Consider the following 14,694-nt stretch of genomic DNA (forward strand, 5'->3'; position numbering starts at 1 on the left):
GATTTTTGGAAGGGATCAGAACTCGACCCTAGTTATTTTTTTTGCCCCCAAGTTTCACTACCTTCTATCGCGGCTTCTACTATGGGTTTGTGTCTGTATCTATCTGGATCGAAATACCTTAACATACAAATACAGTACAATTCAACCAGACTGTGAGAGCAGCCTCGCGGTGGTTGGACCGACCACTGGCTTGCTGCCTCGTCGACGGCTGTCTCTCATTTCTCCGTCTGGTGCGATATTAATCGGCTGCCGTCATAGGACGTAGGTTGCTCCTCGTCGCCATGATTCTCGTTGTCATTAACGTATTCGCCCGAACCTGTTTCGATGGTTGCATCGGCCCATCCCAGTCGCTCCCGTTCCCGGTCGACGTAGGCACTCAGCCTCGGTGCGAGAATGGTCCCGACCACCAGCTGCATTGGATGCCAAATAAGTAAGGGCAGCGTGTACGAACCTACGGCGGGGTCATCTCCGTAGATAGCGTTGATCAGCGGGACACCCATGGCAACGGTTTTGTGCGTGCAACCGAACAAGCCCATGACCCGTAACGTGGGCTCGTCCCGAAAGAGCACGCCCAGCGTGTACCAGGCTAGAACCATGAGGGACATTAAGAAGAGGAATTGGAAGGCAATCATGAGAAAGATGTCACCAATAGAAGACTGCGATTCCTCTTCAAAGGTTTTGCAAAAGACCGTGTAGACAATAAAAACGAGACAGTATTGCTGGGCTTGTTTGAAGTAGTGTTTGTGCTTTTTGACAAACTCGACGACGGTTTTGGATTTCTTTTGCAAAATTTGCCCAACAATCACCGGTACTACCACGCGGAGAGCTAGTTTGTAGAAGACTTCAAAGAGGTCAATGTCTCCCGTTACCCCGAGGTAGCCCAGAATGAGGACGGGACTGAGAAAGACCCCAATTAAATTTCCAAAGGCCGCATTGAAAATGGCGGCGGCCTCATCGCCACCGCTACTTTTGGTGAGCACCAGGACCATATTGATGGTCATGGGTAAACTGGCACATACCACCATACCGTCGGCCAAATCCTGTCCGAGGATGTTACCCGCCTCGAGCGCTCGACTGAGACCGTAAATGATGCTCGAGACGACTCCAAAATTAAACATTTGCACGAATCCGTTGAAATAGACACGTTGCAATGCTTTGGAGAATTCTTCCGTTTTCAATCCCAAGCCAGCCATGACGAAAATGAAACAGACGGCGAGCCAAGTCGCGGTGATATCGGGTGCCAGGTACGTAGCGCCGAGGGGTGGGTAGGCCCGGGCGAGTAGAATAGCCGCGATGACGAGTAACAGAAACTCTTGTTCCCAGTAAAAGGCAATTACCCGCTGTGTGCAGGATACTGGCGGAGACGATGACGCCGAGTTTGACGGAGAGTTTTGATCGGAATTTGGTTCTATCGGGAGCTGCTCCTCCGAGCCCGTGGCTTGTTTTGTTGGGGACGATGTGTCGGCATCCGTCGAGCACTCGTCGGGTGGGTCTTGCTGGCACATGGTGTCGGTAGGCCTCGGGGTAGAGTTAGATGGGATATGCCCGTGTACAATGTGTGTACACTACGAAAGAATGAGAGAGAGGCGACGGCTGTTGCTGGGCGTTAGTGACCGTAAATGACAATCATTCGTTCTTGTGGAAGCGGAATGCGTCCTCCATCCTCGTTCCCCTCGATGCTCATCGATGGGTCCCGTCAAACCGAGGAACGAATGAGAAAAAGTACCTCGCCTCCGTGTGGTTTTGCTGTGTCATATATCTCGTCATGCGTAAGAAATTATTGTCGGAGTGGAGGTTTAGGTCTTATATTATTCACAATATCAGACATGTCCACCCTAGAGGTTCCATTAATCTCGCTGGGACAGAATCGAACGCGTTCGAAAGAAAGCGTGACGTAGCGACCGAGGAAGTGTCAGACTCGAGAAGCCAAGGCCCTCTCCCGTACGGTCTCAACGAATTGGTCGTTCGACGGTACAACGACAGACACGCCGTATACCGATTGCCTTTCTCGCCCCCTCTTTTTATTCTCGTCCGCCGATCCGGTCCGTCCGCTCACGACGATGATGTTCAGAGATTGGGTCCAAAAAAAGACTTCCTTCCCGAGCGATCCTTTATTCTACAAAGGCTACTACTACTACCGATATCACCGTTCACACGACTAATTACTTGTGACGAACCCGTACACACTCAGAGTAGTCTATCCTACCATCATGAGATTGATTGCGTCCTTCCTCGTCGCAGCGGCCTTATCTTTACGTATCCGGCACGGATCAAGCTTTTCGACCGTGAGGTTGTCGAGTCGTGGACGCACAACGGCAGTCGGAACAGTCCCTTCCTCCCCATCGCTCGTACCGATCGTTCCGGTGCGCGGTCGCCGTGTTCCCGCTAGCCTTACTTTCTCACGGAACACACCAATGTCCGTGCCGCTGGCAACGACTCGGACCGATCACGAAACCCCCAAGTCTCCCAACGCTCTGGACAACATCAAAGCCAGTATCTCGCAAACCGCCGCAATGAAAGCCTTCCAACCCTACATTCGCATCGAATCGGAAGCGGACAAGAAAAACGTCCAGCTCTTCACCTTCTTTCGCGTCGCCATTCCGGCCGTCGTCATCGGCACTCTGGCCACGCTACTCTTTCCCGGACTCGCCCTGACACTCGCGACACTTTTGAACGACGCCGGGGTCTTTGCCGTGCTGAGTCAGGACAGTTCCCAGTTTGTGCAAAACTTTCTCACCGTTGCTGGACTCTTGTTCAGTATCCTTGTCGGACAGACCTACTACTTCATGTACCAGCAGCAGGAATCCGTCTACTACGCCCTCTTCAACGAAGTTACCGAAGCCAAATCGTTGCTGGAACAAGTCGCGCTGGTGTGCCAAGGTCGTTCCATGTACCGACGTTGTTTGGAAAGCATCTCACGCTACGTTCAGGAAGATTTGAAACGCCTGCAGGCCGACCCGGCCGTACTCTTGTCGGCCCGTCCCGTCGACGATCCTCTCGAATCCATCATGTACATGACCAGCGTCGGCGTACCCAGTACGGTGTACGAGACGGTCCGTAGTTTGCGGCAAGCCCGTGCCGCAAGGCTGGGCGCCTTGCAGCGGAAATTACCCGCCGCACACATGTGGCTACTCTGGATTCTCGCCGCAATTGAACTCTCCAGTTTCCCTCTACTCGGAGCCGGTACCCAAGCCATTGGGGGTTACAAAATATTGACCGTGGAGGGGATCTTGTTTGGCGTCATGACGGCGGGCATTGTCTTGACCTTGCGCGTAGTGGGGGAATTGTGGAGACCTGCTGGTGGGGCCTACAACGTTGATGCCGTCTTGTCCGTCATGGTTCGTGGGCTTGAAGAGGAATTGGCTGGACGGATGAAAGGCCAACGGGGATACATTACCCCCGGATGGTCGCCGTCACCGGTTCGCGGAGAAATGGTCGACATGCCCACCAGCTCCAGCGAACGTGATGTGCTGCGGAAACCCTTCAGTTCGAACGGCAATTCGACCAGTATGGATAACACCGTGCTACGAGAACAAGGACCCAATCTAGTGGTGGCCGGCCAGCGCACTTGGCACTTTATCCGAACACTCCAGTCGGCATGGCGTCGCAAAGACTAGATCTGGAGGAACACAACTGAATTTAAACTTTCTCCTTTTCCTTTATAAACACTAAGATTTGCTTTGCTACTGGCACACGCTAGAATCACAACGTGGTGAAACGGTATAGTGCTTCGTCTGGCCTTTTGTGTCGGAAAGTTCCATTGCTGCAGAGCGCAAACATACGAACAGGACCGAGGCTCACGAAAAAGTAGCCATTCAACAAGAAATGCAAAAATTGAAAAAAGAGAAAAAGCGAAAACATGCGAGATTTGTCAGCGTAGTATGTTACTGTTAATGCTTTTTTACGATCGGTACAATAGTTCCCTTGTATGCGCGCTTCGCATGACTTTCTGACATAGGCTGGTAGGAATCTGCTTGGTTTGCATGAATTCACGCATGAACCCAATAGCTTGGGTTCCCAATTCAGTGGCGGGCACGCCGTTGAGTATTTGACCCTGCAACCGCGCCGGAGGCAGGTACGGCACCATTTCTTCCGCAGTGGCACCACCGTGACGCTCCACTAGCTCGAGTACATCGGTCAAGGCGTCTAGGTCGTTCATTTTCATAAACGGGCAGGTTGCGCAACCACCAGCGGTCGAACAGCCCTCGCCGCCCGCAACACCAGGTACAATTCCCAAGGCGGAATTTTCCGAAGCCGCCACAGCCTCTTGCGCTACGGGGAAAATAATCTCGGCCCGTATTTTATCCGTTCCCAGTCTGCTTCAAAATTTGCTGAACAGAGGACACGATGGACGTGACCATTCCCGCTTCGGTTCCGAGAATGAATTTGAGCGTTGCTGGAGTCGTATCTGCGTTGACCGCTTCACGGACTTTGCGTGCAATAAAATTAAGAATGTCTGACGTCGAACCAACAACGCCACGATCATCCAAGGAGCGCTCCATGGCGATTTCGAACATTTCACCCGGAACCTCCAAGTGTGCCGTCACGAAGCAATCATCGTAACTGGATCGCACCAAGTCGACCACGGACGCTCCAAACATGTGGTGTACGACACAATTGCCGGATGGGAAAACGGCAATCGAATCACGGAGCGCCCGAATGGTGTCGCGACTGTGCGAAGCGTGTAAAGAAGCGATTTGTTCGTCGTTCCAGCGAGCTTCAATCGTACTCAGCAAGGTAACGAGATTCTCCCCCATGTACGTATCCGGTCCGTACAGGATTTTCAGTTCCGGTCCCATTTGTGCGCTTGCCTGCAAAAGTGTTTGGAGAACGTTGCTACTGGTACAGGTAATGGTTGGTACGATAGACTGCGACACGGCCTTGGTTTCCAAAGACGTATTGATGTAGACGACGTGCAAAGCGGCTTGTCCGACACTTTCTTGTTCCAACCACACTCGGTAGGATTCTCGTTCGGCCGATTCGGCCAAACTACAGCCGATCGGTTTGTGCGTGGCCCTCAATACGGGAATATGGCCGTGTCCATTTTGTTGCAAAATGGCCTGGACGGATTCGCTCATAAAGTCCACGCCGAGACACGCAATGGCGGTACAGTTGTGGTTGGCGGCCATATCGACGGCCATGTCTCCCATTTTCAAACTGTCGGCAATGCCCACCCGCCCGGGCAAGCGAGCCCCCGCCGCCTGCAACACGCCCTGTAGTTCGACATCCATGTAGTAGTGTGCCACAATACCGCTCTGCGTACGTTCCAGTAGATCCACTAGGTCCTGTACGGCCTCGGCGTCGGGTTGCAAGTAGGTGGCTTGGGCGACGGCAAAGGAACCTTGTGGGGTCAACGACTCGGCGCCGATCAAGAGCGAGGGGAATGTGGAGACGGACTGATCGACCGGTGCGGTCGAAAATGAGCGACGAGAAAGGAAAACGTCACTGGTATTGGGCGTAAACAGAGTTGTTCGACGAGGACTTTGTGGTGTTGGTGCAGGGGTTGCTTTTTGTGTCCACGTCAGATTCGTGGCGGTGCGGAATGCAAGTCTTCGAGTCAAAATTGACTGTGAGTTCCGACTGGACTTGACAACAGAAGCAGTACTAGCAGATGACCGGCCCCGACCGGACAGAGACACCAGCACCGCTCGTGAAGAAGGAAATAGCATCTTGTTGACGAGCACAAGGGCGTTCTAAGTAAGAAACGAATCAAAACTTGTCGAATGCAATCCGAAGTTGGATTGCGTTGGCGGATACGAGCTTTCGTAGTGAACGTTTCCGTCTGCAATCAATGAGAAAGAGACCAGGTAACCAGAGACACCCTGGATTGCGGGCTTGCTTGGACGTTCCGAGTGCGCGACACGTACTATCGTGGTAGTTGTGCTTCGGGAAGAGATACGCTGCGCGATAGGAGATGAACCGACTGTCAATTACAAACGGAGTGGATTTTGCTCGATCGCCTGACTGCCAATGTCTTGCACAACTATAAAGTGGTGGATCCTGTTGTTTTTGACGACTCGATCGAGTGTGGTGGGGGTGGTGGGAGAAAGTGGCACGGGCAACGAGGAAAAGGAGGCGAGAGAAGGAAGGTTTCTCTAGACGCAACCTGGCATCAAGGAACGCGGGATGCGTGCCGTGAGAGGGAAGGGGGTCGAAAACGAACGTGATCCAATCGGCGGAGATCGGAAATAGAGAGGTTCGTTCGGCTTCCGGCTGGCGGGATGTGTCGACCTGTGGTGTCACGGCAAGGCGGTAGGTACTCTACACACTTCACAGTGAAGATTTGTACTACCATCCTACTTACTCACAGGAATAGGAGAATTAATATATTGTCAAGTAGGGTAAGACTACATCCGGGTTCGACAAATGCAACGGCGCTAACGTAAATCTATCTGTCCTTCGACCGGCCCCACCGTGTGGAGGGATGGGAACACCATTTGGTGACGACTCGGCATCCGGAATCATGCATAATACGAATGGACGCTTCGCGGATCTTTTGCGATTGCTCGAAATCCCTCTCCCCCCCCCCGGTATATATATCGTACTGTTTTTGGTACGACGGCATCAAGACACGCAAACTGCCGTCGGAACCAGTGGCCTCCAAAGGAAGAAAACGTATCAAGGGAAGAACGCAATTGTGTTCAACAGTCATGTAATTTACAGTTACTTCACTTTCGGGAGCATTCCACATTTGTATATCATTCCTTTCTGCTCTTGTCGTTGCACTATCATAGTCTTCCTCTTCTCTAGCAAGCGATTGGTGAGCGAGTCTCAATAGTTCCAAGAAGAAGATCAAAATGTCCTCCTTGTCAACACTCCGAATCTTGCACTCGACGGCTGGTCGCCGTTGGGCGTCTTACTACGGTATCTACCCCAAGAGCGCTGCATGCAGCAGTAGCAGTGTCGCTATCGCTCGTTTCTTTTCGACTGCTGCTGACCGTCCCCCCAAGCACGCCATGCTCAGTGTCGAGAATAAAGTCGTGGCCCCGCCCATGGTGTACATTGCCGGCGAAGAAATGACCCGCTACGCCTGCGATCTCGTCGTCAAATCATGGCTAGAGCCGTACTTTGATCTTTCCCAATGGGAATATTTCGATCTTTCTTGCGTCAATCGCGACAACACCAACGACCAAGTCCTCCGGGACGCCGTCACGGCGGGACAACGCATCGGGGCCATCTTCAAGGAACCCACCATTACTCCCAGTGCTATTCAAAAGAAAGCCTTTGGGTTGAAAAACAGTTTGGGCAGTCCCAATGGTGCCATGCGGGCGGGTTGGAATGGCATTACCATTTCGCGTGATACCATTCATATTGACGGCATTGAACTGGGTTACAAGCGACCCGTCTTTTTTGAACGACACGCCGTCGGAGGGGAATATGGAGCCGGATGGAGCAAGGTCGGGCGAGGCACGCTGTTGACGACCTATTTGCCGTCGGATGGGAGGGATCCCTTTGTCGTTGACAAACGTGATTTGACCGATCAGCATAATGTGGTCGTCACCTACCACAATCCCTACGATAACGTTGAACCCCTCGCGCACTTGTTCTTTCAGCGATGTCTCGACGCCAACATTACACCCTACGTGGTGACCAAAAAGACCGTCTTTAAATGGCAGGAAGGATTCTGGGCAGTCATGAAAGACGTTTTCGATGAGCATTACAAGTCTCGATTTGAGGAGAAGGGCCTTTTGCAAGCCTGTGGCGGAGATTTGCAGCATTTGATTTCCGATGCTGCAACGATGCAGCTCATTCGTTGGACCGACGGCGGCTTCGGTATGGCGGCTCATAACTATGACGGTGATATGCGTACGTGATGACCCAACATAGGGACAGGACGTTTCAAATGACGCTTAATCGCTTTCCTGACTACCGTCTCACCTTGTTTGCTTTGCATTGCAGTGACGGATCAGATTGCCCAAGTCCACCGGTCGCCAGGTTTCATCACAAGCAACCTGGTCGGCAAGGCCCCTGACGGAAGCCTCATCAAAGAGTTCGAAGCCTCCCACGGTACCGTCAGTGATTTGTGGAACGATCATTTGGCCGGTAAAGAAACGTCTCTGAACCCTCTCGGTCTTGTGGAAGCTATAGTTGGTGCACTCCAACACGCAGCCGTCCTTGATGCGGAAAAAAATCCCGACGACGAACACAAGGTCAAGGCTCGGGATCAAATTTTCAATTTTACCACAACCTTGCGCACTGCGATGCACAACACCTTTCGCTACGGACAGGGCACGAGAGATATGAGCGGGCCTTCGGGATACACAACGGAAGATTTCGTGCGTAAGGTTGCCTGGCGTTTACAACGATACCTCGACGCGCAGTACGACGAGGCCCCGCCACCTCAACTCGGTGAACCTTCTCGTAAATTGCGGCGTAATTACGACATTGATGAAGAAGCCATCAATGGCCTTTTTCAAAAGTATGACAAGAATGGTGACGGTTTTATTGACTTTGAAGAATTCACTAGAATGCTGGTCAAGATGAATTTGGCGCCGCTTCTGACCAAGAAAGAAAAGGAGAAGAAGCCGGACGTGTGAAGAGGACAATGAGGTCAGACCTGAGGTGAAGAGGGCAGACAGCCCAGAAAATGGTTAAGTACCTTCCCTATTAAGTATCCGACCGTGTCGCTGATTAGCAAGGTTTGAATAAGCTTTCCTACTTCGATTCGAAAAAGCAGTTTCATTGTTAATGTAAGAGTTCATTATCGTTCTCATTTTTTATTTCTTTGGTTCTTCTATTCTGCTTGTGACATGCCTTGGTCTGTTAGCCGGGCATAGCAGCCTTGTTGAAAACTCTTTTCCTTGGCAAAATCTTGCTCAGCAACCATTCAGAACTGAAATTTGGGGGCATAGCTGACGTGCCGTATACCCTGCTACCGTATTGGAGACTGTTGTAGTACTGGTGGATCGCAGAGAGCAAGTCACCACCATGTTCTCTCCACCGTGGGGATTGGTGTAAATAATCAAGCACTGCAACGTGATCGCTAAACGAAAGGATCTCACCATGCTCGGCGTCGTCCGCACTATCTTTTTTCTCAAAGAAATACACCCCACTGCTTTCACCTCCAATCTTGGAATTACGCAAACGGTCCCATAACCGGTTGAAAAACTTTTGCTGCAGTCCTTGTGGATGGTTTTTCCGCTGGGCCGTATGTCTAGTTTTGGCTTCAGCCACAATGGCTTTGATCCCAGCGTCGATAGCACCACACTTCATCACGTGCTTCTCAATTACGGTGCCGGCAGTGGCTACGCTATCAATTGAACTAAAAAAATATCGTCCTGCCCCGCTTCCGGTGCAGTGCCGACAACCGAGACCTGGAAAACCAACTTGAACACGACGATTTTTCCTTGCCATGTCTTCTTCTGTCGCACGGATTGGAATAGTTTGCTGTAGAACAACGACCATAAAGTCGGTAAGATCTGGTTTGTCCTCTTCCAAAACAGTCTCAGTCAACGACTTTATGGGGCCTTTCCGTTCCGCTCCCTCTTCTGTCTTGCTTGACAGCCGTGCAGCTAACGTGGATACAGAGCTGTCCTCGTCTTGTGCGTATACTTCTTTGGGCGGTTGAAATTCTTCGTCGAGAACAACGTCATAGATGTTTGTTAAAAATGCAATGAGCTCTTTCACAATTTCGATAGCATCATCTAATTGATGCATGGGAATCTTAGATTGGCGAAGGATGCTGGGCAAGATGAATAGAAACTGGAACAGGTACTCACTCCCCAACGACTCAGAAGGCTTCAGACCATCCAAAGTTTTTCTGACAGAGTCCAGAGAAGGAGCGAGCTCGTCAAAACTAACGCGAATACTATTGACGACGTCTTCTATTTGTTTGTTGTAGAAGATGTTCCCTTCATTGGACCTGTCTTGCACGTGTTCGACAAATAAATCCAAAGCCTTGCTTGTCGATACTTTTCGAAGGGAGCCTATTTCAGCGAACTCTTCCCGAATTGAAGTTGATATGCAGATCCTTTTCGTCGACTTTGACAAAATTCCTAGACCAACGTTGTGGTTGGTTTCTTTTTCAAGACGAGCTCGCTTCTGGATCATACGGTGCTTCGCATGTTTCAATTTCTTTGCATTGTGACCATTTCGAAACGGGGCGAGAAATGATACGTGATCTGGGGTTTGGCCAACATCCAAACGCCACCCTAATTTGCGAAGTAACGGCCAGACCAGACCAAGAAAGAATTGGCGAGAGAGTGGAATAGGCGTAAAGCACTTCCAATCACTGAGGGGGAGAGGCACTAAAACATCAAATTTCAACATGTCGAGAGTAGGACCGAAAGATTCATTTATATCAGTCCGTTGTTCCAACACTCCCTTTAGAGCTTTCATAATACGGTCTTTACGAAACTCAATGTCTTCATACAAGTTGCCAAAGGTGGAGATAACGACAATCGCCACTTGCCATAGTAGGTTTAGGTACCAATGTGTACATATTTTGGAAGTACCGTTTTCAACGTCAACTTGTGTACGCAGCGTCGTATTCCTTGCTTCCTCGCTTTCTTGGTCAACACACACTATCCTTCCATCAAGCTCCTGTTTGCTGGAACCATGTTGATTGATGAGACAGTGGATTACACACGGATCTTCCTGTAAAAGTTTCGCAAAGGATAATTGAAGCTTTTCTTCAACATTGAACAAAATGTTGGCTCCATCTGTCATGGCGAAATGTCCTATGATCGTATCAAGCAGGCAATCCAATGCGGATTGTGCCAACGGGCACCAATAGGAAAGTCGAAGTTGGCGATAAACGCCCTCTAGACCAATGCCCGAGAAAAAGTCATTACGCATTTCGGTTGCAATCGTCGTCCTTAACTGTTCCAAGATCTCGGGCTTCAAATTCTTGATCTTGCTGTGATTCAAAAGCGCGCGGCGACCAAAGTATAGTTTGTACCGAGTTGTCGCCATTTTGCGTTCGCGGTAGTTAGAACTCATTGCATCCACGATCCGTCGAAACACCCAGTCCGCTCTCTGCCTCAGCCTCGCAGCCGCGACAAAATGTGTCAATCTCTCCGTATTCGATTCCGACGCCAACATCATGTCAACGGCCTCGTTGAAATCAGTCGTCTCAGCTAATACTTCTTCGACAAAAATGATTGCATTTTCAAGATCTTTATTTGATATCAGATATAGCGCGGCGTCAATGAGTGGACGAGACGGTTGCGAGGACTCTTCGTGGCGACGCGAACGGATAAAATCTGACACAGATATGAATTGTACTCGCGACATCTGTCCTTTTTCAAAAAAGATGTCTGTACAGAATAGGTAATCGTACTTGCCCAAGCTGTCACGTTCTAGCAGAATATTGTATGGATCATATTTTGGGGCTTCGCATGGTCGGTCAGTGTTGCCCGAAAATAGGAAAGATCTTATCTCTTCCTTTAACAAGCTGAGATCCTGGTCTTGAAATGGCCGAACGCCGTGTTTTCTCAGCCGGATCAAGCCACAACCTTCCTTTGCAGTTCTAAACGTGAAACGATGATCCACTATTTCTGTAGTTGATGCGACTTTCGAAGAGCCATCACGGAGTACGGGCAGTACGATCGCAGAGGACTGAGACCCAGCGATATTGTCCACAATAGCAGCGCAGTTCTCTGTGACGTCAACTTCTCCACTGGATGCACCATCATAGCATAGAAAGAGACCTAACTGAGAGCTACTCGCTTCAGTCCGAACCGACAAATGGAAGAGAAAACGCACATTTCCCATTGCTAAAACAACAAAATTGGTTGTGAGGTTTCAGCCTGGGCTTCACAATGTTTTCAAGCTCAATATATAAGAACCAGTCTCACCTTGGGTTGCCTGAACTGAAAATGGTTGCCTAGGAGCACCGAAAATGACATCAGGATGAAAAGGAAGATTCTTTGTTTCCGGCAAGCGTTTCATAGAAGCATCGATGTAGTCGTTCGGCTTTGAGGACGCAACATTGGGTGCCGCCAGCGTTGGAGTGACTTGGGATTTTGCGTCAGGCTCTATATTCCCTATCGCATCAAGACCCATTTCTCGAGCAACTTTTCTGCATTGAGCCTTCCAACCGCTCACTGAAGCAATCGCGCCCAATCCCTTCAGGTCAGGCATCCCCTCTTTTGTTCTGAACTGGACAAATTCATTCGCGATATGGGTTGTCCTTGCAGAGAGAAACTGCTCGGCATTTGATATGTCCATCGACGTGAGAAATCGTTTGGTAAGTGCGCTTAATGCATCGAACGGGTCTGTCACAGATTTTGCTGTTTTTTCTACTGCCCTTTTGGCACGTACTTGGCGCGGAGAGGGCAACGGCTCAAATTGCTTCAGCTCCGCACGTATTTTATCCAACCATTCAGTCACAGCTTTGTCTGCGTCAACCGCAATTTGTGATTTTCGAATCGCACGACCAAGCAATGACTCTGGAGTTCGCTTTGCTCCGAACAACTTTGCCGCCGTGTCAATCCCAGCAGATTTCAGAAATGAAGTTAGAGTTTTCCCAAGGACTTCTTCTAAAAGTAGCGGCGAGTGCAATGCATACTTTCCTTGCTTGTTCAGAACAGGTAGCTTTTCTTTCATTACAACAACAGACGATTTTGAGACGTTGTGTTTTGCCCCGGAATATCCACGCGGTTCCTCCGATCTTAGCTCTGAGCTTGCTTCTGGAAGATCAGCAGGGGGCAGATCCGTTAGATCAATAAAGGGTAACACCTTTCCGGGAAGCTGCTCAACTTCAATGGATTCTTTGACGGATGCTTTCCACCCCGAAATCATTGCGACCTTCCCTGAACCTTTTAATGGAGGTAAACCCTTGCTATTGCGCCAAAAAACCAGTTGTACGGACAAGTCCTTGGTTCGCATATTCAGGAAATTGGTACCACTCTTAATTCCCATACGGTCAACAAGAAACTCATGGGCAGCACCCGTTAACACAATTATTGGGTCATTCATCCATTTTTGGTCAGTTTTTCCAACCGCAGGGACAGTAGAGATTGCGGCCTCAAGACGAGACCCAATTCCGAGTAGATGCTTGGCGAGCGCTACCGCGGGCATTTTCTTCAGATTGCACTGGTCTCTCCACATTTGCTCAATATCGCAAATTGATCCGGTCTCTGTCTTTTTTATTGAAAGAAACTCAAAAAGAGTTTTTATTCCAGCCGATGCAAAAAAATTGCGAATATTCAGAGGAATGAGGCATGAAATCGCCCCATCTAAAGGAAATCGTTTCGCCACTTGGGTCGCACTGCTCTCATTGCCAGCCGGCAACATTGTTAGCCATCCTCGCAAAGTCGATTCGGCTTCAACATTTGGACCAGCGAGCGAGACTGTTTCATCGGGAGCTTGGACTGATCCGGCATTTTCAAATTTGTTTTGTTCGGCTTTATCCTTTTCCATGGTTCCGTTGCCTCCATCGTGATTTTGCTGTCTGTTCGTAATCTGAGTAGTCGGAAGAGTACTTGCTGTTTTTGTACTATTCTCTCCATGATCCATCGGTCCCGTTGCGTTCTGTCCTTTGCCGGTAGACGAAATGCCGTCTTTTTTCTTGAGTAATTCCACGATCTCTTTTCGAATCTCCTTGGCTTGCCGGGCAAGATATTCGTCGTCATGACTCGATTTTAGCACACACCGAAGCTGATCGACCGTAAATATCCAAAAGTTACACCCTAAAAATTTGCAGACCTCCTCAGGTAGAAAATCGCGAAGATCGAACTTGTCGCAAAGCAGTTTTTGGGCTGCGTCTCGCTCCTTTTTGGCTACCAACAGCTTCTTCTGGGTGGCACTCTTTCGGCGGCGCTTTGTCGGTTGCTCGACTACATCAGCCTCAAACGACTTCGGTGGTAATTCGGGTATCGGAAGTGATATCGGACCAGGAGAAGAATCAGCTACCCGTTTCCTTGCTGGGCTTTTTCCCAAAACAATGCTCATTAGATCGGAGCGTGGAGCCTCCCGCACCTTCTCGTCGACGTCCATAGGTGCAGTGTTCTTCATAGGAAAATTCTGCGTTTGCAATTCCAAAAACGAATTCGATTTGTTAGGCTTGAGGGTCGAAAGCGGCATTGAGGCATCCTCTTCGTCATCCGCATCGTCGAAAATTCCATGGCTAACTGTAGTAGCGGTCGGCACGATTTCTGGCTTGCCTTCCGGTGGCTTCGTTGGTTCGAAGGTTGCAGGGCTTGCAGTCGTGCCCTGGATGGCCAAGCCGGATACCGGCACGGTCGCAAGGTCGGGCATTTTAAAACTAAGTCCTGAGAGAACACTTGCTTTCTCCACTGGCGCTCTTCCGGTTATCATGGTTGCCGCGGGCATGCCTGGATGAGCCAGAATAGTAAATGTCCGTTTGGTTCCGGGAGATGCACAAGGTGCGGGAGCATCAAGCTCCTCCCGTGAAGCATGCTGCCGTGGTTCTCGGCTTACAGCAAGCACGACATCCCCCTCTTTATAAAAGCTTTCGTCATCCTTGTCATTTGGATTCTTTTCAACTGGACTAGAGTCCTCCATTGCGCTTCTTCCCTTGCAAATTAATGAAAATAAATAAATATGTCAGTTAGTCTAGTTCAGCCAAAGCTTTTCCCTAGAACGAGACCCAACAATCAAATATGTAAAATTCATCGAATTATTGTTGGAACACAAAGAGTATTGGAAAGATGGTATTGGGAGATGTAAATACCTTGGCATATAAATTTGGGCCGGCTGTGACAGTAGGTTGAATCTTAAGCTTTCAGC

At 49.8% G+C, this 14,694-nt stretch overlaps 5 protein-coding genes across 5 annotated transcripts; 2 read left to right on the plus strand and 3 right to left on the minus strand.

The window, feature by feature from the left end:
* Positions 1-215: 215 nt before the first annotated feature.
* On the minus strand, positions 216-1,622 carry PHATRDRAFT_48117 (predicted protein; the record flags this gene model as incomplete). The annotated part of the gene is made up of 1 exon (XM_002182610.1): positions 216-1,622. Exon 1 carries the CDS (start codon positions 1,503-1,505, stop codon positions 216-218), a length of 1,290 nt encoding a protein of 429 aa, XP_002182646.1. The 5' UTR covers positions 1,506-1,622.
* Positions 1,623-2,095: 473 nt separating this feature from the next.
* On the plus strand, positions 2,096-3,691 carry PHATRDRAFT_48118 (predicted protein). Its single transcript, XM_002182462.1, has one exon. The coding sequence runs from the start codon at positions 2,211-2,213 to the stop codon at positions 3,615-3,617; it is 1,407 nt and encodes a 468-aa protein (XP_002182498.1). The 5' UTR covers positions 2,096-2,210; the 3' UTR covers positions 3,618-3,691.
* Positions 3,692-4,658: 967 nt separating this feature from the next.
* PHATRDRAFT_14735 (predicted protein) lies at positions 4,659-5,342 on the minus strand (the record flags this gene model as incomplete). Its single annotated transcript, XM_002182611.1, has 1 exon — positions 4,659-5,342. A coding segment is annotated over one exon (684 nt), but the record flags the coding sequence as incomplete, so codon positions are not given.
* Positions 5,343-6,956: 1,614 nt separating this feature from the next.
* On the plus strand, positions 6,957-8,120 carry PHATRDRAFT_14762 (isocitrate dehydrogenase; the record flags this gene model as incomplete). The annotated part of the gene is made up of 2 exons (XM_002182463.1): positions 6,957-7,806; positions 7,900-8,120. Coding segments are annotated over 2 exons (1,071 nt in total), but the record flags the coding sequence as incomplete, so codon positions are not given.
* A 564-nt stretch (positions 8,121-8,684) lies between these two features.
* Positions 8,685-14,469, minus strand: PHATRDRAFT_48121 (predicted protein; the record flags this gene model as incomplete). The annotated part of the gene is made up of 2 exons (XM_002182612.1): positions 8,685-11,717; positions 11,799-14,469. 2 exons carry the CDS (start codon positions 14,467-14,469, stop codon positions 8,764-8,766), a joined length of 5,625 nt encoding a protein of 1,874 aa, XP_002182648.1. The 3' UTR covers positions 8,685-8,763.
* Positions 14,470-14,694: the final 225 nt, after the last annotated feature.

Source organism: Phaeodactylum tricornutum, chromosome 16 (genome assembly GCF_000150955.2).
Source record: "Phaeodactylum tricornutum CCAP 1055/1 chromosome 16, whole genome shotgun sequence".
NCBI lineage: Eukaryota > Bacillariophyta > Bacillariophyceae > Surirellales > Neidiaceae > Phaeodactylum > Phaeodactylum tricornutum.

What these genes read in the sequence shown, in the direction of transcription:
- PHATRDRAFT_48118 (XM_002182462.1), top strand. Translation starts at nt 2,211, where the DNA reads ATGAGATTGATTGCGTCCTTCCTCGTCGCAGCGGCCTTATCTTTACGT.